This window comes from Miniopterus schreibersii, assembly GCF_964146895.1.
Source record: "Miniopterus schreibersii genome assembly, chromosome: 4".
In the NCBI taxonomy this organism is placed as follows: domain Eukaryota; kingdom Metazoa; phylum Chordata; class Mammalia; order Chiroptera; family Miniopteridae; genus Miniopterus; species Miniopterus schreibersii.
Window position 1 is genome coordinate 56,337,226 of NC_138105.1, and position 25,577 is coordinate 56,362,802.

General features: G+C 34.0%; 1 protein-coding gene across 7 annotated transcripts in view; it reads left to right on the forward strand.

The window, feature by feature from the left end:
* Window positions 1-25,577, forward strand: part of CLCN3 (chloride voltage-gated channel 3) — a 65,590-nt gene that overhangs the window by 10,662 nt on the left and 29,351 nt on the right. For 5 of the 7 annotated variants that reach the window (XM_081134557.1, XM_081134553.1, XM_081134559.1 and 2 more), the window contains exon 3: window positions 22,053-22,210. In XM_081134557.1, coding sequence (XP_080990683.1) covers window positions 22,053-22,210 — 158 coding nt within the window. Of the gene's footprint in view, window positions 1-9,518; window positions 9,818-22,052; window positions 22,211-25,577 lie in introns of those variants that run through there. The other 2 variants (XM_081134558.1, XM_081134555.1) reach the window with 2 other exon arrangements.

The window sequence follows — 25,577 nt, forward strand, 5'->3', positions numbered from 1 at the left end:
TTTAAAGTGTGCAGTTCAGTGGCAGTTAGCACATTCATAATGTTGTGAAGCAACTACTGCTTCTTTCTAGTTCCAAATATTTTCATTACCCCCAAACAAAATTCTATTTGGATAAACTTTAAAATTTAAATACTACATAATGCAGAGATGTATACAATTGTAATTGGGGTTCTTAGAAAAACAGAACTGAAAGGATATATACTGATAGGTAGGAACAGATTTATTATGAGCTATTTATTGGCTCACATGATTATGGAGGCGGAGAAGTCCCATGACCTGACATCTGATAAATTGGAGGCCCAGGAATGTTGCTGGTGTAATCCTAGTACAAACCCAAAGGCCTGAGAACCGGGGGAACCAGTGGAGAAGTCCCAGTTTGATCTGAATGCCCCAGGGCCAGGAGTGCTGATGTTGTCCAAGGAGATAGGTTATGTCCCATCTCAAGCAGAGAGCAATTTTACCTTTCCTTTGCCTTTTTTTTCTATTTAGATCCCTAGCTGATTAGAGGATGCTTACTTTCATTGGTGTGAGCATCTTCTTTTTTCAGTCTCCCAATTCAAATGCTAATCTCTTCTAGCAAGACCCTCACAGACACATACACAGAAATAATGTTTTACCAGCTATCTGGGCATCCCTTAGCCTGGTCAACTTCACACATAAAATTAATCATCACAACAATCATCAAATTCTAAGTGTGGAAATTGATGAATTTCTACAATGAATACCTCATATAACTAACTACTTCTCTATGAAGAAATGAAACAGCCTGGCTGGCGTGGCTCGGTTGAGTATCAACCCAGGAGCCAAGAGGTCATGGTTCAGTTCCTGGTCGGTTGCGTGCCTGGGTTGGGGGCTCGATCCCCAGTGGGGAGTGTGCAGGAGGCAGCCGATGATTGACTCATCATTGATGTTTCTGTTTCTCTCTCCCCCTCCCTTCCTCTCTCTCTCTCTAAAAAAATAAAAAAATAAATAAAAAGAAATAAAACATTACCAGAATCCTCCCTCATTCCCCCTTCCAGTTTCAAAGGTAACTACTATTTTGATTTCTATCACTGTAGATGAATTTTTCAGGTATTTAACTTTATTTAAATGGAATTATATATATGAGTGTATATATACACATTTTTGGGTCTGGTGACATTTACTTATGTTTAGAGATTCATCTGTGTTGTTGACTATAGTAGTAGGTAATTTATTTTCACTGCCATGAAGTGTCCCATTGTGTAAATATGCTGCAATTTGTCTATTTTATTCATTCTATATTGTTGATGGATATTTAGGGTTTTTTCCTTTCAGATTTTGGCTGTTAATAAAATAATGCTGCTGTGAATTTTCATTTACATGTGTTTTAGTGCACATTATGTACACAGTTCTGTCAGATTTATGTCTTGGAATGGAATTCTTAGATGACAGGGTATGTGAATCTCAGTGCTACCAGGTACTGTCAGAAATAGTTCCAAAGTGGTTGTAGCATGTACATTCTACCAGTCATGTGTGAGAGTTCTGGTTCCACATCTTCACCAATACTTGATATGAGTTTTAAAAATTTTGACTATTATCGTGTGGGTGCAGTAGTTGAATTTTGATTTTAATTTACATTTGCCTGATGGCTTATGGGTTGAAGTGCCTTTTGTATGCCATTGGCTTTTTAGATTGCTTCTTTTGAAGTGCTTTGGTATGTTTGCCTACTTTGTAAGAGTTCTTTATGCACTCTGATTATGAGTCCTTTGTCAAATATATGCATTGCAAATTTTTCCGCTTGTTGTATACCCTTTTGCTCTCTTACTGGCATCTTTTGATGAATATGTCATCAATTCTAATGAAATCCAGTTAATCTTTTCCTCTTGTGTTTTTGTTTTGAGATAACTTCCCACACCTCAAGGTCATGAAGGTCTTTTCCCATTTTCTTTTAGAAGTTTTATTTTTTGTGTCTTTCACACTTAGATTTATCATCTTCCTGCAATTAACTTTTTTTCTCTTCAATATGTCTTTATTGGTTTGATAGAGAGGGAGAGGGAGAGGGAGAGGGAGAGGGAGAGAGAGATACACATCAATGATGAGAGCGTCATCGATCGGCTGCCTCCTGCACACACCCCACCGAGGATCGAGCCCAAAACCCGGGCATGTGCCCTGACTGGGAATCGAACCTCGAACCACCTTACTTTTACTGTGAAGTGACTCTATTTTTCAGTTATACTTTCTTTCAAGCCTCCTTGGATATCAGTATAGCTTCCAAATTTTCTTTGGGTTTAGGGTTTGCATGCACCATTTTTTTAATCATTTTACTTTCAGCCTTTCTGTATCCATGTGTTTTAGTTGAGATTCTTGTAATCATGTTGAGAGCTAAAATGTCTTTCGTTTGTGAGGGATGAACATTGCAAAACCATTCTGTTTTTTATATTTATTTTCTAGCTTGTCATTTCTGAGAATTACTAGGTCCTCTCTCTTTTGTGCTGCAGTAACTAGTATGATTTGATTGTCCTTCTTGAAAGCTGTGCTATTTCTTTTTTTTTTTTTCCTTTGATGCTTTTGCTTAGGGAGGAGAACTGACAACTCAAGTTAAAGCTCAATGTCATATATTGTGTCCAGATACAAATGTAAAGCACCTATACTTAATGGGTAAGCTACCATTAATCTGACACTTTTAGGAGTAATATATTTAGTTTGAGGAGTAAAGGATGCAATTTTTGTTAATGTTTATCTCATACAAGTGATTATATTTATTAGCATTTCTTTAAAAAAATGTTATAGAAAATGTTAAACATATGTATAGGAAAAAGTATTATGTACCTTCATGTTCTAATCACTTAGGTTAAATAATTATCAACTCATGATCAATTTTGTTTCATCTCTACTTCCTTCTCCCAGTTATTTTGAAATAAATCTGAAACATTGCATCATTTTAGATAGCTAGATAGATAGATGAATATACTGATAAAGTATCTCTCCTTGATCAAACTTCAGTCAGGCTTCTCTGAATTCTCTTCCCAATTAGGTGTCTCACTTTGGACTTGTTTTAGTATTGCTCAGTTTTGGCAAGAATCCTGTAAAGTTGGTTCAGCCTGAATCCCCCACTCTCCTCACCTTCCTCCACCTTCCTCCACCCCTCTTGTCCCCCAGCAATCACCACAGTTGTTTGTGTCCATGAGTATTTTCTCTCTTCTTTAAAAAATATTTTGCTCAATCCCCCCCACTCCCTCCTTCCCAAGTCCCCTCTCCTAGCATTAGCCTGCTCTCTATCAATCTGTCATTGTTTTGCTTGTTGGTTCACTTTATTCATTAGATTCTGTACATGAGTGAAATTATATGGCACTTATCTTTCTCTGACTGGCTTATTTCACTTAGCATAATGCTTCCCAGTTCTATCCATGCTGTGGTAAAGGGCAAGATTTCCTTCTTTTTTTATGGCCCAGTAGTAGTCCATTGTGTAAATGTACCACAGCTTTTTTTTTTTTTTTTTAATATGTCTTTATTGATTTCAGAGAGAGGAAGGGAGAGGGAGAGAGAGATAGAAACATCAGTGATGAGAGAGTCATTGATCGGCTTCCTCCTGCACGCCCCTGACTGGGGTTTGAGCCTACAATGTGGGCGTGTGCTCTGACTGGGAATCAAACCGTGATCTCCTGGATTCTAGGTCGATGCTCAACCTCTGAGCCATGCCTGGCCATGCTGTACCACAGCTTTTTTATCCACTCATCTACTAATGGACACTGGGGCCTACTTCCAAATCTTGGCTATTGTAAATAATGCTGCAGTGAACATAGGGATGCATATATTCTTTCAAATTAGTGTTTTGGGTTTCTTTGGATACATTACCAGAAGTAGAATCAAGGAGTCATTCAGCAGTTCTGTTTTTAATTTTTTTGAGGAAACTTCATACTGTTTTCCATAGTGGCTGTACCAATCTGCATTCCCTCCAACAGTACACAAGGGTTTCATTTTCTCTACATTCTCACCAATACTTGTTGTTTGTTGATTTATTGATGATAGCCATTCTGACAGGTGTGAGGTGATATCTCATTGTGGTTTTAATTTGCATTTTTCTGATGATTAGTGACTTTGCATATCTTTTCATATGTCTATTGGCCATCTGTATGCCCTCTCTGGAGAAGTGTCTGTTTAGGTACTTTGCCCATTTTTTAAATTGGATTTTTTTTTTTTGGTGTTGGGTTTTATAAGTTCTTTATAAATTTTGGGTATTAACCCCTTATTAGATGTATCATTGACAAATATGTTCTCCCATTTAGTGGGTTGTCTTTTCATTTTGTTGATAGTTTCCTTTGCTGTACAAAAACTTTAGCTTGATATAGTCCATTTGTTCACATTTTTTTCTTTTGTTTCCCTTGCCTGAGGAGATATATCAGAAAAAGTATCATTTGGGTAGTGGGCACACAATGCAATATAGAGATCATGCATCATGGAGACGTACAATAGAAACCTTTGTAATCTTATTAACCAGTGTCACCCCAATAAATTTAATTAAAAAAAGAAAAAATACATTGCCATGAAAAATGTTTGAGATTTTACTGCCTATGCGTTCTTCTAGGATTTTTATGGTTTCAAGTTGTACATTTAAGTCTAATCCATTTTGAGTTTATTCTCATGTATGGTGTAAGAAGATGGTTTAATTTCATTTTTTTCATGTATCTGTCCACTTTTCCCAGCACCATTTACTGAATAGACTTTCTTTAACCCATTGTATGTTCTTGCCTCCTTTGTCAAATATTAATTGACCATAAAGGTGTGGGTTTATTTCTGGGCTCTCTATTCTGTTCCATTGAGCTATATGTTTGTTTTTATGCCAGTACCATGCTGTTGATTACTATGGCTTTGTAGTATAGTTTGATACCATATGGAATCATTCTTTCAACTTTATTCTTCTTTCTCAAGATTGCTGTGGCTATTCGGGGTCTTTTTGGTTCCATATAAATTTTTGGAATATTTGTTCCTGTTCTGTGAAATATGCCATTGGTATCTTGATAGGAATTGCATTGAATCTGTAGATTCCTTTGAGGTAGTATAAACATTTTAATGATGCTAATTCTTTCTACCCATGAGCACAATATATGCTTTCATTTGTTTGTATCTTCAACTTCTTTCTTCAGTGTCTTATAATTTACCGAGTACAGGTCTTTTACATCCTTGGTTAAATTTATTCCTAGGTGTTTTATTTTTTCGATGCAGTTGTGAAAGGGATTATTTTCTTAGTTTCCCCTTTTAATAGTTCATTATTAGTGTATAAAAATGCACCTGATTTCTGGACATTTATTTTGTCGCCTTCTACTTTACGGAATTCATTTTTTCAGTTCTGTTAGTTTTTTGGTGGAATCTTTAGGGTTCTCCACACCATCTATAATAATGACAGTTTTACTTCTTCCTTTCCATTTTGAATGGTTTTTATTTCTTTTTCTTGTCTGATTGCTGTGGCTAGGATTTCCAATACTATGTTGAATAAGAGTGGTGAAAGCAGACATTCCTGTCTTGTTTTCAATCTTAAGGGAAACACTTGTAGTTTTTGCCCATTGAGTATAATGTTGGCTATGGGTTTGTCATATATGGCCTTTATTATATTGAGGTATGTTCCCTCTATGCCCACTTTTCTGAGAGTTTTTTAAAAAATTTAAATGGATGCTAGATTTTATCAAATACTTTTTCTGTATCTGTTGATATGACCATGTGGTTTTTATCCTTCATTTTGTTTATGTTGTGTATCATGTTTATTGATTTGTGGATATTGAATCATCCTTGCATCCCTGGAATAAATCCCACTTGATTATGGTGTATGATCTTTTTAATGTATTGCTGGATCAAGTTTGCTAATATTGTGTTAAGGATTTTAGCGTCTATGTTCATCAAGGATATTAGTCTATAATTTTCTTTCTTTGTAGTGTCTTTATTTGATCAAAATGGATAACTTCTTAGAAACATATAATCTTTCAAAACTGAATCAGGAAGAATCAGAAAATCTGAAAAGATCAATTACAGCTAATGAAATTGAAGCAGTAATTTAAAAAAACTCTCAACAAACTAAAGTCCTAGACTGGATGGCTTCACAGGTGAATTTTACCGAACATTCAAAGTACTAACACCTATGTGTCTCAAAGTATTCCAAAAGGTTCAAGAGGTGGAAGACTCCCAAGCTAATTTTAGAAGCTTAGCATTATCCTAAATCCTAATCCTTTTAGTAATTTTTTATTGAGAAACCTTCTAACCCCCTCGTTGGCTATAAATTCCCATTTCCTTGTTGTGTTGGGAATTGAGCCGAGGTCTATATTGAGGTCGCATTTCCCCCATTGCAATAGTCCTGAATAAAATATATTTTTACTGTTTTAACTACAATCCAGCTCTGGTTTTTTGCTGACTATATATTTCATTTTGTATCTCTAAGTTACAAGAATTCCTTTAAGGTTATTATCACATCTAAAACTGAATTATCCTTAAAATAAAATATTTTGTCAATTTCACATTTCCCCATTTGTTTCATAAAAAACTTGTACATTGAAATTGATATATATTTTAAGTCTTTTTGTTTTTATTTGTTTATTTGTTTATTTTTGTTAATCCTCACCTGAGGATATTTTTTCCGCTGCTTTTCAGAGAGATTAGAAGGGAGAGAGAGAGAAACATCGATGTGAGAGAGACACATTGATTGGTTGCCTTCTGCACTCACCCCTACGGGGGCCAGGGATTGAGCCAGCAACCAAAGTATGTGGGCTTGGCTGGAATCGAACCCAGGACCCTTCAGTCTGCAGGCTGACCTTCTACCCTCTGAGCTAAACTGGCTAGGACTTGTTTTGTTTTTATTCTATAGCCCTTCCCTTCCTTTTTTCTTACTATTTATTTATTGAAGAAATCAGGTCATTTGTTTCCTAATTTGGGTTTTCCTGATTGTGTTCCTGAGCTGTCATTTCACATTTTTCTGTTTTTTCCCTATTTCCTGTAAATTGGTAGTTAGATCTAAAGGCAAAAAACATTTTTTTAAGTAATTCTAATGTTGTAGGCTTCTTGGATCATGTGTGTTACGAAGGGCTTAAAGTTTGAACATTATAATACTATAGTCATATGTTGTATATATATATACATAGTTATAATACCTTAGTCATCTGTAGTCATCTGTTCTGCCTCCGTGATTTAATACTTTGTAGAGGTTGTGATTTACCCAATATCCCACATCAAGTTGATATTCAAATCTAGGGTACATTTGAAAGTAGAAATATCTTCCCCTTCTAAATTTTAAGGCTTTTTTTGTGCTGCTGCTTTAGTGTTTTTGTTCTTCAGAAGTTCCATCCTGAGCCCCCCAACCCCCGCAGCTGTACCTCGGAATTCTCAAATTTGTCCTGTTCTCTTTCCACTTCAGCCCCACTCAAAATTGTAATTTAGTTTGTTAATCTGGTAATACCTAATCTGTGTCAAAGTCCTCTTTTTGCCACACCTTCCAGTCTACTTTATCTTTTTCTAAAGTCTAATTATAAAGCACTGTAGCCTGAGTAATAATTCGTATAAGAGAAAGTGGCAGCTATGGACCCCATAAGCGTAAGAGATTTACTTTGAAATTTAAAAAATTTTCAGATTTCTTATTACAAAAGTAATACATTTATGTAAAAAAGTAAATATGTAATATGTTTGTTTAAAAATTTTAAAGAATGTGGAACTATATTAAGTAAAAACTAAATGTGCCATCATCGTCACTACTTTACCTCATGCCTTCCTTGGTGATAACAATTGTTGAATTTGGTGTGTCTCATTCTAAACTGAATTCTATAAAAATATGTACAATTTATATATTGTATATGCATGCACACATACACAAAATTTTTGTTAACTAAAAATAATTCAAAATTATTTACTTATGATACAAAACTTTTATTTATGCAACACTGTCAGTATATTTTATAGAGAAGGTATTCTTCCCCTTCTGGTTAGTACTAGCTAGCTATCACTTCCATTTTTCTTTTGTGACCAAGTTGTAAATCAGGAAAAACAGGTTAAGAGAGTACCTACAAATACCAGGAAACCTTGTAGTTTTTTCATTTTATATAACGGCATGAAAGAATGTAAATATAAAAATTATTTATGATTGTCATACATAGTTTTGAAGTTTTATAATAGTAGAACTTTACTTATCAAAGGACTGCAAAGGACCAAATTTAATGTAATAAAGTTAGTTCTTTGTCAAAGCTATCCTTTAAAAAAAGTATTTCCAAGAAAATTTTAAAAATACAAAAAACAAAAAATCAGAGTCATATCATAAATGTTTAATAGCTAGAATCAGAATTAGATTTTATGGTATTAATTCGAGTCTGTTCTTTCCTAAACCCTTTTCCTTAAATCCCAGGTGGGATTTTGTGAGGTCTTTTTTTCTGATGTTCACACTTTTTGATATATAAAAAAACTTTATTTAACCTCTGTAAAAAGATACCCCAAATAACTAAAATGTACTAGACAAACTGAGTAGAATTTCTTCTCTTTACTGCCATGTGTGTCCTCTCTTTTTTAATTATCCCAATTCTCATATAAATGCCTTGAATTGGAGCGGACCTCAGAAGTTGGCTCATTTAATACTTAGGAAACAAATTTTACAGAACCCCCGAGTCTTACGGAATTGCTTCTAATGAATAGCACATTTTTATTTAGTGGCACAGCAATAAGATTGCTGTTTTGGAAGGAGAGTCTCCTAGTCTAGAAGAATCACCTCAAGGGTAGCTGTAAAAATTATGAGTATCAGCTCTTTTTTTTGAATTACAGTTTGAAACAAAAATAATTGCTTTATTTATGAATTTCATAAAAATTTCCAGCAAAGACCCAATTGGAAGTTACCTTTTGAGACATATTTTGCTAAAAGCCTTTTTTTTAAAGCACAAAATATTTGTGAGATAGGACAAATAGGAAGGTAGGATAGTAAAATCTCCTACCTAGTAAATCTCTTTTTGCATTGTTTCACAAACAATAGCCAAGTTACTTATTATGTTGATAAGTTTTCTTTCTCCTCAAAAGGCAGAATGTGTTACTAGTTAGTTCTTGAAAGAAGGAAACGAGAGGCTGCTGGAGGGGATTAGGGAGATAAAATACTAAATTTTCTGAACTCACAGAAGTCTGAAGTATATTTTAGGTCATTAAAAATTGACTTTTAAAACCAAGTCCCTTGAAGTCTTTGATAGTTATTTATGACTCACATGACATTACTATATAAAAATTAGTACACGTATATTATAAAGTCACACCACCTTATTAGTGTTGCTCCCATTTTTCTACATTAGAAATGAAAAGGGGCATTGTTTACCTCCAGAATTTCCTCTTCACATCTCTATATTAAATGCTTTGTTCCCCTGTGTATTTATCTTAAAATCAAAATGAAATAAGGTCTGTTGTCTTACTGTAGTTGCCACTGATGCTGTAGAAGCTGTATTGTGAGTGCTTTAAAATTCTCAAACCAGTTTTGTCTGTTATTCTTGGAGCTTAGTCATCATCATACGTAGCAGGACCTGATTAAGGAGGCTGTTCCGCCTCCAAGCCTTGCCAGATTGTAGCCACTAGCAACCGGGCTGCAATAATTTCCCTTTGATGACATCATCCACTGTGGAAGAACACAGTGGCTTCAGCGAATCCAACTACATACAGTCCTAACCCTCATCAAATATGGCATCTCCCTTGCCTGCTGCAGCAGGGGTGAAGGAAATGCCACTGTCTTTTTAAGCTAGCAAGCTTTTCTTTTTCTTCTTCTTTTTTAAAATTCTAATCATGGATGCTTCTTCTGATCCTTATTTGCCTTATGACGGGGGAGGAGACTATATTCCCCTGAGGGAATTACATAAAAGAGGTAATACCATCCCCTTGCTATGAATCCTCTGTTGGTATATTTTGCATGCGGCTGGGCGGTTCTCTAATTTAAACAGGTTCTCGATCGTCCTTTAAATACTGCAGTGTGTTGTTTAGTTGGCCTGGGTTGTTAGGAAAAGGCAAATGCAACCTTCTGAATGTTCTGTAGTTCTCTCTGATTGTTTTCTCTGTGCAGATTAGTACTGCTTCAGATCACATCGGACTCCGACTCCATCTTCTGTGTGAAATCCTCTTTCTATTTAACTGGGAAAATGAATTAATCCTCTTTTACAGCTAACTAATGTAGTGCTGGTTGGCACCTAAAAAATGTTTTTCTTCCTTCGGAAAACGTGTTTCCTTTAATTTACACAGAGAAATCAAGTGTGTGTCTGTGTACCATTATATTTCAGCTGCTGCCAATTACCATGTAGCTTTCATGCCACAAAGTAAATTTATAGTAAAAGCTTACCAGCATTTTAGAACAGTGGGAAATGGCAATAAAAATGAACACATTTTTATATTAATATTTTCCATTTAATATACATTTCAACTGATTAACATTAACTACATTGTCTTGCACAGGTAGCTTTTAAAAATTGATATGATAAAAACATTTAGGGGAATTTTTACACCTCAGAAAAAATAATAGTGAGTAGTTTGTAAAAACCAGAAAAGCACCGAGCATTCATATAAATCTTTTGGCAGGTACTTTCAGGGTCTCCTTAAAACTGATTACATGTTAATTAAACTGCTTTTTGTTCATTTTTCTTAAATGGTTATACTAAAACTAGGCTGTTGGCAATTGTTCTAGAAAAAAAATTGAACCTAAAGAAAACTATCTTAGGTGACTTTTATGAGCCACATTAGTTTGAATTACTGCATGGCTATATACTCATTTTATGGTTTAGCCCAAACTTTTATTTATGAAATAAAGAAGTCATGATTTTCCTGACCATATTTAGCCCGTTTTATTTAAAGTATAGTTTGCATTCTGATAACACTTTTTTTTTTTTACTGTTAAGTTCCATTAGAATTAAGAAAATATAGTCAACAAATATTTATTGATTGCATTGTCTACTGGATACTATTTTAGGCTCTGAACAGCTATAACATTATATATCCATAGTATTCTGTTGTCAGTAAAAGCTTGCTTTTCAGATTTTGAGAAAGAGTATGAAAAGATGATGTTACATATACAGTATTGTGCTTCTCTTACTGAGTTCCCTTCTTAATAAAATTTGTATATAATTATATATAAAATAATATATATAATTTTAGAATATTTGGGAAAATAACCTAAAAGCATAAAGAAGAAAATAAAAATTTTTCATAATCTTACCACCCAGAGCTGTTGCCCCTCCCAAATGTGTGTTTATTAACTCTACTTTTTCCTATGTTACCATCATCCCTTTTCTGGCAAGGATTTCTTTAAGCAGGAAGCAACTTGGATGAATGGTGACTGTTCAGATGTCACAGTATTTGTAATTAATTACACTGTAAAACAAGACAAATTGTGTTTTCTTTGAGCTATTACAACATCTTGATGATAATAAACCAGAAGACCTAGGCTTGGGAAATTTAAATTATCAATGTTAAGCTTAACAATCTCTGGCAGAACGAACTTACGGAGTTCATCTCTGTTTAAGATATGCAAATAATAAGAAATAAGCCAAAGCATATGTGAGAGTAGGCATGGTTACTGATATGGTTATTACTAAAATGTAAGCTTTTTGTGTCTATTATATTTTCACAAATAATCCGTTAGGAATCTTGCTTAAGTCTAAATCATTAGTCTTTCTCTTGACAGCCCAAATAGGTTTCTTGTCCCTTGATGAGACTCAATTAATATAAGCTAATGTTATTTGAAAGTAAAATGGTGTTTTTGTAGTACCGATTAGTCAGTTATTAGGCTTGCTTGACTGTACTGTAGTATCCTAGTATCTGTGGGTGAGAGGTTATTTGTTTTCTATAATTTATAAGTTATTGTAGCCATAGGTCAGCACAAAGGAACTAGAAATGTGGAGATAAGCATAAGCAGCTAACATAAACCAAGAAAACTGAATCAGGACAAAACAATGACTAGAAATATCTCTTCAGGTGGATGAAAGGTGAAGAGGCAGATAGATAATGGAGGTATGAAACTGTAAAGGATACCAAGAAAGTAAACATGAAACCTGGAGTGTTAGAGTTGGGATTACTTTTGTGGAGTAAATTAAATTTAATATAGTTTTCTCTGTGAGTTGTTAAATGATGTAGCTTTCCTACTTAAGTGAGTAATACAGAGACTGGAAATGTCAGTGGATTAAAACTAGAATTAGTTAACATATTGATGACAGATTAGAAATTATGACATTTTAGAAAGAGCCATAGGGGCAAAATTCCTATACAGAAGCTATCAAGTTCGTTCATGAAATGTCTCATTTTTATCAGTGGAAAAAAACTTGCTTTATATAGATTGTCAGTTTTATACTTTGACTTTCTTCTTAATTTATTCATGAAGTTTAATTAGTTTGGGGAGGCTGAATTCTTCTACCAGGCCCTATCATGGATTTGATCTTTTGGGCCTTGAGCCTCCATTTATTCCCTGAGGTATCTTTAAAAATTATTTGAATATTAATTGTTTCATTTAAAGAATTTAGTTGAGCTCTTGTGTATATATATATAAAGCATTACTCGGTGCTGTGGAGGAAGATTAATAGTAATATTAATAATAGCTCATACTTAGTGTAGAATTTACTGTTCACCAGATACTGTTTTAAGTGCTTTAGGTGTATCAATTAATTTATGTGTAACAAATCATTTTAATCCTCATTGCAGACTTGTCAAGTAGGTACTGTTTTAATCCCCATTTCTCTGTTGACAAAACTGAGGTAAGCAAATGTTAAAAGTCAGGATTTGATCCAGATGACTTGGCTCATACTCTAATCATGAATATATACTGCTTCTTACTATATATCCCTGTAATAACTTGACATTTTGAGTCTGTAAGGGACATAAGAAGGCTTCCCAAATTTAAAAACAAGCAAAACCCCAACTAAGTTAATAAATTTCTGGTGAATACTATAGACTGCATGTATTCTGGGACGTTAGGGGAGGAAGAGATCAGGCTCCTTTTGACAAGTGTTTTCAAAGTAGGCCAAGTCTTCAAGTACACAAGGGAATTTGATATGATGTCCATTAGGGAGAGGGGAGAGTGAGTACGTGCTCTGGGAGGAGTAAATGCCTTCTGTGCTGTTCCCTGGTTAGTTCTGTTGGATCAGTGGGTCATAAAAGGGGTAATATAGAAAGGTGGAAGGTAGAGTGCCGGATCCTAGAGGCAGCTTGAATGCCAGACTAATAATAGTCTTAAACCACAGAAAGTGTTACCTTCCTATTGGAATAAAAGTTTGAGGGCTTTTATTTTTGAAGTTTGTACCTGAAATAATTTCGTGACATTCATTAGCTTAGAGATGTATTTAAGTAAAGTTTTTTTATTCTTATTATAATAGATGAATTCATTTTTATTTCCTCTTAAAAGTATCAGGTAGTTAGTATTTTTTGCACATGATTTGGAAATCCTGGTGCTAGATGATATTCTTATTGCCATAGGGACATTTTGTAGGCTTTTGTAAAATGATTTTAAGAATCAGGTCATTATTGTACTTATATTACCTCTAATCTTTTAGCCAACTGGAAAATTAAATCTCTTCTCACAAATTAATTCATCTATGTGTCTGTAAATTAAAAGAACAAATGAAGACTCTTTATTTGATATTAGTAACTCTTTGAATTCTAAAACAGTAGTATAAAACAAAGCCTGTCTTTAATTTTATTTACCCACAGTATCTGATTTTAAATTCTTCAATAAAATCTGGTTCATATTACTATCTCTAGCTCCATTTCCTAAAAATAACCTACACTTTACTCTGATTAATTTTAATCCCTCTCACGGCTTGCTGCAAGTCAGAAATGCTTCGGGTATCAAGATTTCATAATGTGAGCAGATCTGCCACAGATTAGGTTTGTAAATTTGACTGTTTTTTCCAGCACTGAGGTCTCTTCTTTGTGTCTACACAGAGTCACTGGAGACTGGTGGCTTAAGTTGTATTTTAAAGTTTTGTTTTTGTTTTTTAATAAACACATGTTTAATTTGTAATTTTTTTGTAGTCCTTTACAACCATAATTAGATAAAAATGGATTTACTTTCGTTTCTGTTAATGTATTTCTTGTTCCATTTCAGAGAACAAATTTCATAATTTTTTAAATTCATGTAATATATAAATCATCTTATATGCAGAGATAATAAATGAACATGGAAATTCTTTTCAATTATACACATGTTTTAATATCCACTTTATTATCTCTACCTAAGGATGTGTCTTTTGATTTTGGGGCGGCAATAGAATAGAGAAGAAACAGTGAATTGGGCAATAAGCTCAACATTGGTACTGAGTGGTTTTGTGTGTTTGGTCAACTTCTTTGGGATTTGGTTTTAATTTCCAAGTCTTTACAATTTAAATAGATGGCCGTTTAAATATGACAGGATGGCAGAATGAAAGAGCATATACTTCATTTATCCTATTCATTTATCCAACAGATATTTAATTGACCAACTACTAAGTACTAGGCATGGTGCTTGCCATTACCCTTTTAATTTTTCATTTGGGAGTCTGCTAACATTCTGGAACGTCCCACTCTCAACTTACAACATTTACTTTCCCCTTCCTCACCAGGATGACCATTTCTTATCAGTAAGGTCACAGAGGGAGGGGAAAAATACACTGGGGACTAGATTTCCTGCTCTTAATGTACAAAAGAAACTGGGTAGTCGGGGAATATGTAGAGTTTGGGATTTCTGTCTGCCTTCTTCCATAATTAAAAAAAAATTGAATATGTTTTATGTGTGTGTGATGGGACAGTAATCTGCATTATAAGCTTAAATGGTAAGAATCAGTACTGTCGCATCTTTTGAGATCATCCCTAGAGGTAATGAGTAATAGTCTTAGGAAATAAATATATACCTATTTTTTTCATGTAAAATTATTACTTGGATATTCCCCTTTGAAAAAAGACTTAGGCTGCTGCTGATGTGTGGTTTTAAATTTACTAATAAGGTGTAACCATGAAGTTGTTTTTTTTTAAGCTAAGTTCACCAAATGTATGTTAAGGCCTAGTGGGTGGGAATGTAAAGGTTTTTATTTATGAGAAAGCAGATAATTTCATTAATGTTGTATTCTCTGCTTAAGTGCTTATCAAATTTAAGGTTTTAACATGTTGGTCATGAAATCAATTGGGTTGTGACCAGTATTAAAAAAAGGTTTTTATTTATGAGAAAGCAGATAATTTCATTAATGTTGTATTCTCTGGTTAAGTGCTTATCAAATTTAAGGTTTTAACATGTTGGTCATGAAATCAATTGGGTTGTGACCAGTATTAAAAAAAAAGAAAGAAAATAAAAAGTAAAAGTGTGAGAGTATATGCCAAATAGTAAGTATACTAAACTTTGGTTTTACTTAGGTGCATATCTGTATACTATGTCGGTGAAAAACGTTTCTTGCCATGAGGCAGTCAAACAAGTTTGAAAACCAGTTTCTTAAGTATATACCCAGGAAGGCAGTTAACTCTTTCTGGGGTAAAGGTAGACTTCCTGCCTGCTGAGGTATTTTAGTGTTGGTGATACTTGAACTATGAAATATTGTTGGTGATATTTGACTTCTAAAATGTTCAGTTATGGAAAGGTTGGTCATTTACCATACTTTTTGAAAATTTGTTTGTGTCCATGTCAGGTGTAATGAATTACGTTATCTATTAAAAATCTGCAGGACTTTTGCTCAATATACAGTTGTAGCAGAACTCATTAATCAAATTTGTAAGATTCAGCCCCCCCTTTGTAATATTTTCAGTCTTTTAAGATTAATATCTTATGGGTAATATAATACAGCCTAATGAGATGTTGTTGTTTCTGATTAATTTATTGATTTTAGAGAAAGGAGGAAGGGAGAGAGAGAAACATGAATTTGTTGTTCCACTTATTTATACATTCATTGGTTGATTCTTGTATATGCCCTGACCAGGGGTCAAACCTGCAACCTTAAGAATATTGGGATGATGCTCTAACCAGTTGAGCTCCCTGGCCAGGGCCCTAATGAAGTTTTAAATGCCAGAATATTTGAGCAGAAACAATAGCTTGTGTTTACTGATTTCCTACTGTTTGTCAGATTATAATTTGATTTATCTCCAGTCCACATACCATATTCTAAAAGTGGGTGAGAAAACCCAGGTACCTCTAAGAGGTTAGTGTATAACTCGTGCTGGATCACACAGTTAATAGGTGGCAGAGCTGAAATTTGAATCTAGGGCTTTCTGACCTGAAAGTGCATTAAGGTCATGGAATTTCTCTACTAGGCACAGCAAAGTGATTTTCTCCAGTCTTTTTGCTGTTTTTCAGCCATTAGGTAATATAGGGAGTAGTCAGTGACATCTGGTAGTCAGACCTCCAGAAAAGTTTGTTTTTAATTTTTTCTTGTCTTAAATTTGGGTAGTACTACTTTCAAGATCGCACTTTCTTATAACCCACCATCCAGGGATCTAGGTAGCAGGAACTATCCTTTATCTTTTTGAAATTCAGTTGTTAAAATTAATAGACTCCTACTGTCTTTGTAGCACTCTGCTCAAGGTTTACATTTCTAAGAGATAGAGTTTGATTAGTTTAACTTGGATCATATGCCTTTTTCTTAGCCGGGGAAGGGAGGATACCTTGATTAAGGCCCTCACCAGGACTGCACCCAACGAGGGATAGAAGTTTCCTAAAAATAATTGGGTTCTGTTACAGAAAGAAGGGAAGAGGTTACCAGGTGAGCAGAAGCAAGAGTCCATTACACGCCCAGCTAGCGTCACTCAGAGGTTGAGCATTGACCTGTGATCCAAGAGATCGAGGTTCAATTCCTGGTCAGGACACATGCCCAGGTTGCAGGCTTGGTCCTCAGTAGGGGGGCTTACAGGAGGCAGCTTATCAATGGCTCTCTTATCAATGATGTTTCTCTCTGTCTCCCTCCCTCTCTCCCTTTCTCTGGAATCAATAAAGCATTAAAAAAAAAGAGTTTATTACACAAATAATAATCCTAATCTGAGGACCATTACTGGATAATGTGTTTATTTGAAGTTTGGAGATTTACCTGGTTATTAATATTGAATATCTGTGTTTGGACTTGGGAAAAAAATTAAGAACAAGAAAAAAGTTAAAAATTTAAAAAATTAATTGGAAGAGAGGATAACTAAGTAAGTATACACTACACATGTTCATTCCATGTACTGTTCGTAATGCAAACGAACCCAAAGGTTTATAGTATGTCACAACAGTTATATATAGTAATCTGAAGTACACTGAAAATGATATGCATATATATTTAATGATTTGAAGTGGTTTTAGAATGTCTGCCTAGTAATAAAAATATGCTAAGTAATGAAAAGCTTATAAATCAATGTGGCTAGTATGATATTTATATTTTTGGTTTATAGGAAATGTTAAAGGCTGAAGCCAGTTGCCAGTCTATTATTACTTTCTTGTTTACTCAATTCCCTCTCCTTGTTTCCCCAGCAAACCCTGTGTAGCTATATAGAATTGGGTTTTCATCTGTTCTTTTTTCAATCCATGGCTTAGTTTACAAACTCTAATAAGCCTTTTTACTCGAAGCCTTTTAAAACACAGAAACCTATCACTTACAATTCAAAGGTATTGGCTTTTAAGATTTTGCTTTTTACATGGGTTTCAAAAGCCTAAATTTGAAACTCAGAAGCCATGATACTGAACCTTGCTCTCCATGATCAGCAGTATTTCTGTTCCCCTGGCAAGTGAATGTCTCACCGAATTGGTTTGGGGAAGATAGGTGGAGAGGACAAGGAAGTCTTGTTGGGTGCAGAGCCTTGATTAGCAGTGCCAAAAGGTATTCCGGCATATGGCTACTACAATCTAGAGCTCCCTTCCCGATATCTGCTGTGGGAAAGCCAGATTATAATTTCCTAACTAACCAACCCTTGAAATATTATTTTGAGAAAGAAAGAGATATGTACTTTAGATATGAGAGAACTTTAATTTCTGATTGTTGGATAACGTACAGGTTCTATGCTTCATTCATGCATAAGATGAAGTTGAAAGGTGAAGTTAGTTAATTTATACTGTTGCTTATAAAAATTTTATTAACACACATATGTAATTTATTTGTATTCATCTCATTTTAATATATGTAAGTTAAACTCTATACAAATCTAGGTTGCAGTGAACTATACACAAAGAAATGATAGGTTGGGAATATTTAAAAACCATTGTTATTGCTAGGAAACATAATACCTTTAAAATTACTCCTAATGTGGGATGTGTAGGTACTCCTGTGACCCCATTAGAAATGAATGCTCCCTACCCAGTTCAGAGTAGCATAAAAAATCTCCTATTCTCCTTTGTGCTACTCAGATTTCCATGTTTGGCAGAATAAGCTATAAAAGAAAATATATGAAGTGTCACACATATACTAAAGTAAAAGTCTGAATATTTTTTTAATGGCCAGCCAATTCTTAAATTTTATTTAGCATTTTTTTTACAATAACAGACTTTAAATTAAAATTTTTTTTATTGATTCCACAGTCAATATGATACCTTTTAATTGTCAGTAATAACCCAGTACAGTGAGCAAGAAACAGGAGAAAGGTACCTTCCTCTTCCTGGAGATTTCATTTAATTATATTTATCAGAGCCCAAGAAATACTCTAATCAGCTCTACCTCAGCACAAAGTTTTTATTTTCACACCCAAATCTATCTTGTTTACTATCCAAGCTAATTTGACAGCAACAGTCATAAGAAGGACACAAACCTCTTTTAGAAATAATTTAAAGGGGAAATCTGTTTCTATGGGCTCCCCCAAAACCAAGAAGGTCAAGCAGTATTTCCTTCTATACTTTACTGTTTCAAGCACCTTTGCTGTGTCAGGTGGAAGCAAATAGGCATGAGGGGACAGATTGACCTTCAAACAGTCTGTTGGGAACACAAACTACTCTGGCTTATTTCCACCTTAATGTGTGCATTGGCAGCCTTAGAAATTCTAAGGGACACAACATACAAGATCCAAAACATAATACATTGAGAGACAGGGTCCTCTGGTTTAAAAAGTGTGAGTCCTTTATTTCTGGAATTTATGTTTAGAATTACTGCATATATATGTTACCGAGCTGAATGCGAGTGCATCTGCTGGCTCACACAGACTGAAAGAAATGTACAAGCAGGAGTTTTCAGTGGAGGAAAGAATTCAGTGATTAGGACTGGTGCAAGTGTGGAGAACGGATGAGCTCCTTTTCCAAAATACCTGACTCCCCGTTGGTTTACAGACAGGAGGCTTTATAGAGCAAAAATCATGCCATCATGAGTAAGGGGTTTGAGGTTATGGGTGAAACTGACTGGTGAAGAGTAAGGGAAGGGAAGTAAATTTGATGTCAGGCCTTGAGGTGAGCTTCGTGGTGTCTCAGTCTGGTTTCATGGGGACGTGGCCAGGGGGTCGTTTCACTTTAGGGCTCAAGTGCAGAAACACAGTTTAGGGCATGATATTATCTTCAGCTTAAGGAAAGCTATACCTTGTGGCCATTAGTTAGGGCTTGGCCATTGTTTCTTGCTGCCTCAGGAAGTTAATGGGGCATGTTGTGAAGAAACTGAATTGAGTGCTAGGGCTACATACTAAATCAAAATCATACATTAAATCAGAACTCTTGATTGTACATAGTTTAGATGTCAGAATTTCTACAGAGGAATTATTTGAACATCACTGAAGGCAAGACACATGGCTAATGTAAATGTTTATTATGGTGCTGTACCTTTTGCTACCTCATAAAAATGACAATAATAGTCTCTACTTTTCTACTTCCTAGTTCTTAAGTCTGTCGAAAGAATACACGTCTTATTTGCTATTTATCTACATTGGTGCTAACAGCTTGGAAACTCTTATTATCATTGGGGCTGATGACATTGTATTGGATGCATTTTAAGTAATATAGAAATTTTGCTTTTGCATTTTTTACATGGAAGAGTAATAAGATCAGTAGTCTGTGTCTGTTAAACTGTACCCAGGTAAGGGCACATAGTGGGGAAAGTTTGAAGTTTGTAAAATATATCATAGTATGCATTTTAAAAGTATTTTTTTCATAGTACACTTAAAATAATATCTTCTTTTCATTTCAGACTTACAGATGTTGAAAAATAGTGTACCCTTTACCCAGATTCCTGAAATGTTAACATTTTACCACATTTGTTCATTCTGTCTATTCTTTCTCTTGCTGTTATATATACTATTATCTGTGTAATATATAATACATAATAATATATATCCACACGTACCACATTTTTCCCCCGACCCCTGTAAGAGCAGACATAATGCACTTTTCTAAGTACTTTAGTGTGTATTTCCTTATGAGAAGACATTCCCTTACACATAGCCACGGTACAGTTTTCAAAATCAGAAAATTGTCATTGGTCAGTACTGTTCTTTGAGCTATAGGCTATTTTCAGTTAACCAGTTGTCCCACTATATTCTTTAACATAAAAGAAAAAACATTTTTTTCTGGTCCAGGATCTAATAATCCAGAAGTCTCCTTTAATCTAAACAGTTTCTCTGTCAAACTTTGTTTTTCATGACTGACATTTTTGAATAATGCAAGCCATTTATTTTGTAGAATTGCCCCCAATTTGAGTTTATCTTGTTTTTCCTTAAAAGATTCAGTTTATGCATTTTTGGTCAAAGTACCACAGAAGTGATGTCATCATACCAGAAGTCCATAGAGGCCTTTGACACTTCCCTCCAAAATCATTTTTTTTTAAATTACCAGTTTTAATATTACATGGGAAGCAGAATCAGATTCTCAAATTTGTCAAGATATTATACACTCTTATTATATTTATTCTTCAGTTGCTTTCTCTTAAGAAAATTTGTGGCTTTTTAGTTAGCTTTTATAAGGTGGAAATTGCTGGATAAAATCAGGGTAGAGGGAGAAAGAAAGAGCTGGTGTACTTGAGCTTTAAATGTAAGGTTTAGCGTATATGTTTTATGTGAATGGACAAGGGCCATTGCAGGGATTGGGCCTTTAAACCCTTGGTCAAGAATGATAAATTATTTATTCCTGGAGTACGTCTGCCAAAACGCTGAAATCAATATATTATTCTCTCTTTAGAAGTTTTACACCTTTCCAAGGCAAACATTCCAGTGTATTGAATAGGGAAATAAGAGAGAACCTTGTTTTTTCTGGTAGAGGTAAATAGACATTTAAGATTATTAGTACAATATTCAGTATTTATTATAATGTTTAAAATATTAACCCTTTCTATATTTGAATGATCAAGAAACAGAACTTGCAGCCTGCAGTATAGTTTATTTGGCTTCTATCTTACCAGCAATAAAATTAGTTTTTAGTATTGACATGTGGCTCTTGGTGAAACTCTCTCTTCCCATTCACCCCCCCCCCCAATTGATTTATGATAATCTCTTGCTATAATATAGACACAGTTTATTGTGACTGAGAAAGTTCAGGTTCTAGCTTTGCTAGATGATAGTTTGTGAAGTGACTTAACAATTATGGTAGTTTATCTGTAAATAAAAGAGAATGAGTCATTTTAACCATCAAGCTGCAAGTCTTAAAGTCATAGAATAAAATAAGCAGGTTTCTTGAGTTTTATTTTTATAATATTTCTTAAACGTTAGTATAGTGCCACTCTATATTCTCTATCAATTAGTTACATTTCCATTGAAATGACACACTTCTAGATTATTATTTTTGGCATAAGATCTATATTACTGCTACATAATTTAAAGATGTAATTTGTAATCACTTATGCTAAAATCACCTATCTGAAATTAAGTACCAGCTTTTCTAAGTTTATAGCGCTTTAGAAAAATTTCAAATGTGTCTTATATGTCTTTATTGTAAGGTGTCACATATATCATAAAGATATTTAACATTTAAGATGATTTGTCCAAAGTTACTTAGTTGTCTAGGACTAAAATGTATGAGGCAGGCGTATTTTTGATACTCTAGTGTGAGTTTGAAAGGATATAGCACTTTGCCTTATTTCCAAATTTTGGATAATTTTTCTTAATTTGGATAATTTCATTTTCTCTATTTTAATTATTTCTAGTGATACTATTACTAATGAAGTTCTAAGAAGGTTACATGGTTCACCATTGTTTCTCATAAAACAATCATCGTTTCTCTTCTTGCTTTATAGGAACTCATTACACAATGACAAATGGAGGCAGCATTAACAGCTCTACACACTTGCTGGATCTTTTGGATGAACCAATTCCAGGAGTTGGTACATATGATGATTTCCATACTATTGATTGGGTGCGAGAGAAATGTAAAGACAGAGAAAGGCATAGACGCGTAAGTGTTTTCAGTCATTTTAAAAAATATAGTACATAATTAGATCATTTAGGAATATATTTCTGCCAGTCATCTCAGATTGCCAAAATATGTTATACATTAAAGCACATTTAAGCATTTAAAAAATTTTTAGTTTATTTATACCCCATATCTTTCCAGAAAGGATTTGAGGTAGCTTAAAATAAAATAAAAAGTGTGTAGTAAGACAAAATAGGAAGGAAAAGGAAAACATGGCCCATGAGTTAGGGGGAAGATTAAGCCAAGTTCAAGATTTGGAAGTCAGCATGATTTTTGGCTTTGATCAGCATAGCAGCTATGGCAAAACAGGAAGCTTGTTACATAATTCTCATTATTCAAAAAGAAGAAACTTTCTGGGCAGATAGTTTTATGGGGCTTTGCTCTTTTATCTCTTTTCTTGGTTTTTAAATTCTGAGATATTTCTCAAGTTAATATTGTGTGTTATAATGAATCACTATTCAAAAAATGTGGCTTTTACTAAAAAGAGTACAAGTTATGGATATATCTTGTTATTGATTGTGACTTTCTGGTAGAATGTAATCCAGAAATACAGTTAAAAAAAGAGAGAAAAATCTTTTTGACAGTAAAATTTCAAATCCCAAAAGCCCTTAGTAACTTTGGAGCCTGCAGTTTACTTGTAAATGAAAACAACTACTTATACAAGTTAGTGATAACCTTTCATATTAATGTATACATGAATTTTAAACCTGAAATTGAAATTATACTACATTATATTATTTATGAAAAGTACAGCTTCTGAGATTCATCAGTCAGTATTTACCTTTTCTGGAAACATTATAAATAGGGTGTTACTGAAAATAAGACGCAATACATGAAATCAGTGTTCTAATCCAGTGATTTTCAAATGTTTTTGTCTCTGATCCTTTTTAAACTATAAACAATTATTGGGGATGCCTAAGGAGCTTTAGTATATGTGGTTACATTAATTGATATTTACCATATTAGATACAAAAACTGAGAAACTTTAAAAATATTAATTCATTTAAAAATAACAGTAAAAAACCCATTTCATGTTAACATAAAAACACATTTTTATGAAAAATAACTGTTTTCCAAAATAAAAATATTTAGTGAGTGACGTGTTATATTTTTATCAATCTTATTATTGTATGGTTTAATAAAAGAATGCTAAGTTCTCGTATCTTCAGCATTCAGTCTGTTGTCATATGTTGTTTTAATTAAAATGGATGAAGAAAATCCAACCTCACAGTTGGAAAAGCTAGGCATATTTTACTAACCTTGTAGATCATTGTGGATATTCTTTGGTACTGCACCAAAGTGACAAGTTGCTATATGTAATCTGAAACTATCGATGACCTTTCTATCTTCAGTTATATTAAAATCCATTAGTTCATCTTGAACTTTGAGTGGATGATTTTTTTTTAAATATATTTTTATTGATTTCAGAGAGAGAAAGGGATAGGGAGAGAGAGATAAAAATATCAATGAGAGTCATTGCTTCCTGCATGCCCCCTGCTGGGGATCGAGCCCAGACCAGGAATTAAACCTTGATCTCCTGGATCATAGGTTGATGCTCAACCACTGAGCCACATCAGCTAGGCGAGTGGATGATTTTTAACGTCATATAGTGATTGATCATTTGGGGAATGTTGATTCACTGATTTATGCATTTTTTTCAAGTATTGACATTTTTCATTATATAATATAAAAAAACCACCATATTTGTTAATTTCAGTACTCTTCAGAAAAGAAGTATTTGGAATCTATCATCCTTATAGTGATGGTACAAGTTTCCAAAATTTTAATTTTTACTTGAAAGCTCAGATTCTATCATTGGAAACAAATGCACATTTATTTTACTTGAAATGACAGGTTTACTTGTTTTTTGTTTGAGAAAATACCTGTCAAATTCCCAAGTCTGAAAAAACCATATAGTTTGGTGTCTTTTTTTCAGGTAAGGACGGTGTTCCATGTAAGTGTCTAGTTTATTTGCAACTCAAAGAAATTATACAGATGCTTTTTCCTGAGACACAACATTTATGTCATCACATGTTAATATTAAAAAGACTCAGTGATCGAGGCATAATAATTTTACTACTTCATCAGAGATGTTCTTAAGTGAAACTTGCACTTATTTTTTTCCTGGGTTACGTGGCAGTGAAGAATATGAGGATTACCAGTACATTTAAATGCTACTGCCTGATTAATGCTGAGGAGCCAGCAGTTTTGTTAATACTTTTGCATTATCTGTGAAAATGTTAACACAATGCAAAAGGCACATCATGTTTTAGTATTATTATGACACTAGTTTTGACCTTGAAGACCCATTGAGAAAGGTCCCAGGGACACTCAGGTTGTCTGTGGCCCACACTATGAAAACCACTATTTTAATCCAATGTACCTGAATCAGACACACTATATATTCTGTATCTTATCTGATTGTTAGGTAAATACACTTGTACCTAGAAGTATATACATTAACAGAGTCATTAACATACTCAGGTTGGGGTTTAAATGTGTTTTAAAGTGAAATGGTGTGAAAGTCTCCATAAAACACCTTGATATTCATAAAATTTTAGAGAAAACTGAAACTAAAAGAAACTGCAGCACACCCCTTTTTTTCTGATTATAAAAGTATTCTACAGTCCTTGAAAACATTTCAAATAATCTAACAATATATGAAATAGTAAGTGTCCTTACTAATCACATCAATCCTCTCTTTCTAGGTAAGTCAAATGTTTTCAATATTTTCATCTATGCTCATATATATTAACATAAAATTTTTTAAAACTGGAAAATTTTACACACAAATGTTCTTACTATTGTTCTTAAAACATTAAATTAAAACCAAAAATTGCCCTGGCTGGTGTGGCTCAGTTGGTTGAGCATCTTCCCGGCCAGGGTTCATGCGGGAGGCAACTGGTTGATGCTTCTCTCTCTCTGTTAAAAAAAAAAAAAATCAATAGAAACATATTAAAAAAAAATACAACAAAACTATGTCAGTGCTTATCCCCAAAGTTGATAGATTAAGTTTTTGTTTGCTTGTTTTTTGTTTTTGTGTGTTCATGCATTCATGGATTTAAACTTGTTTGATGTGTTTTAATCATCACAGTTACTACATTTATTGATGTCTGTTATTCCATTTTGACAAGTGGGAGCTTGTGTCCTTTGACACATCCTTAGGAGACTTTGATGTATTCTGGGAAAACAAGATGATCTTTAGCTCATCTTACACATTTGCTGCACCAACCTGGAGTCAGCCATTCCTCCAAGGAGCTCTGGTTCCTTTGGACAGAAATGGTGTATAGGCTGTCTGGGCACTAGAGATACTAGAGGTGGTCATTGCTAGCCTCTTAAGTTTATAGTA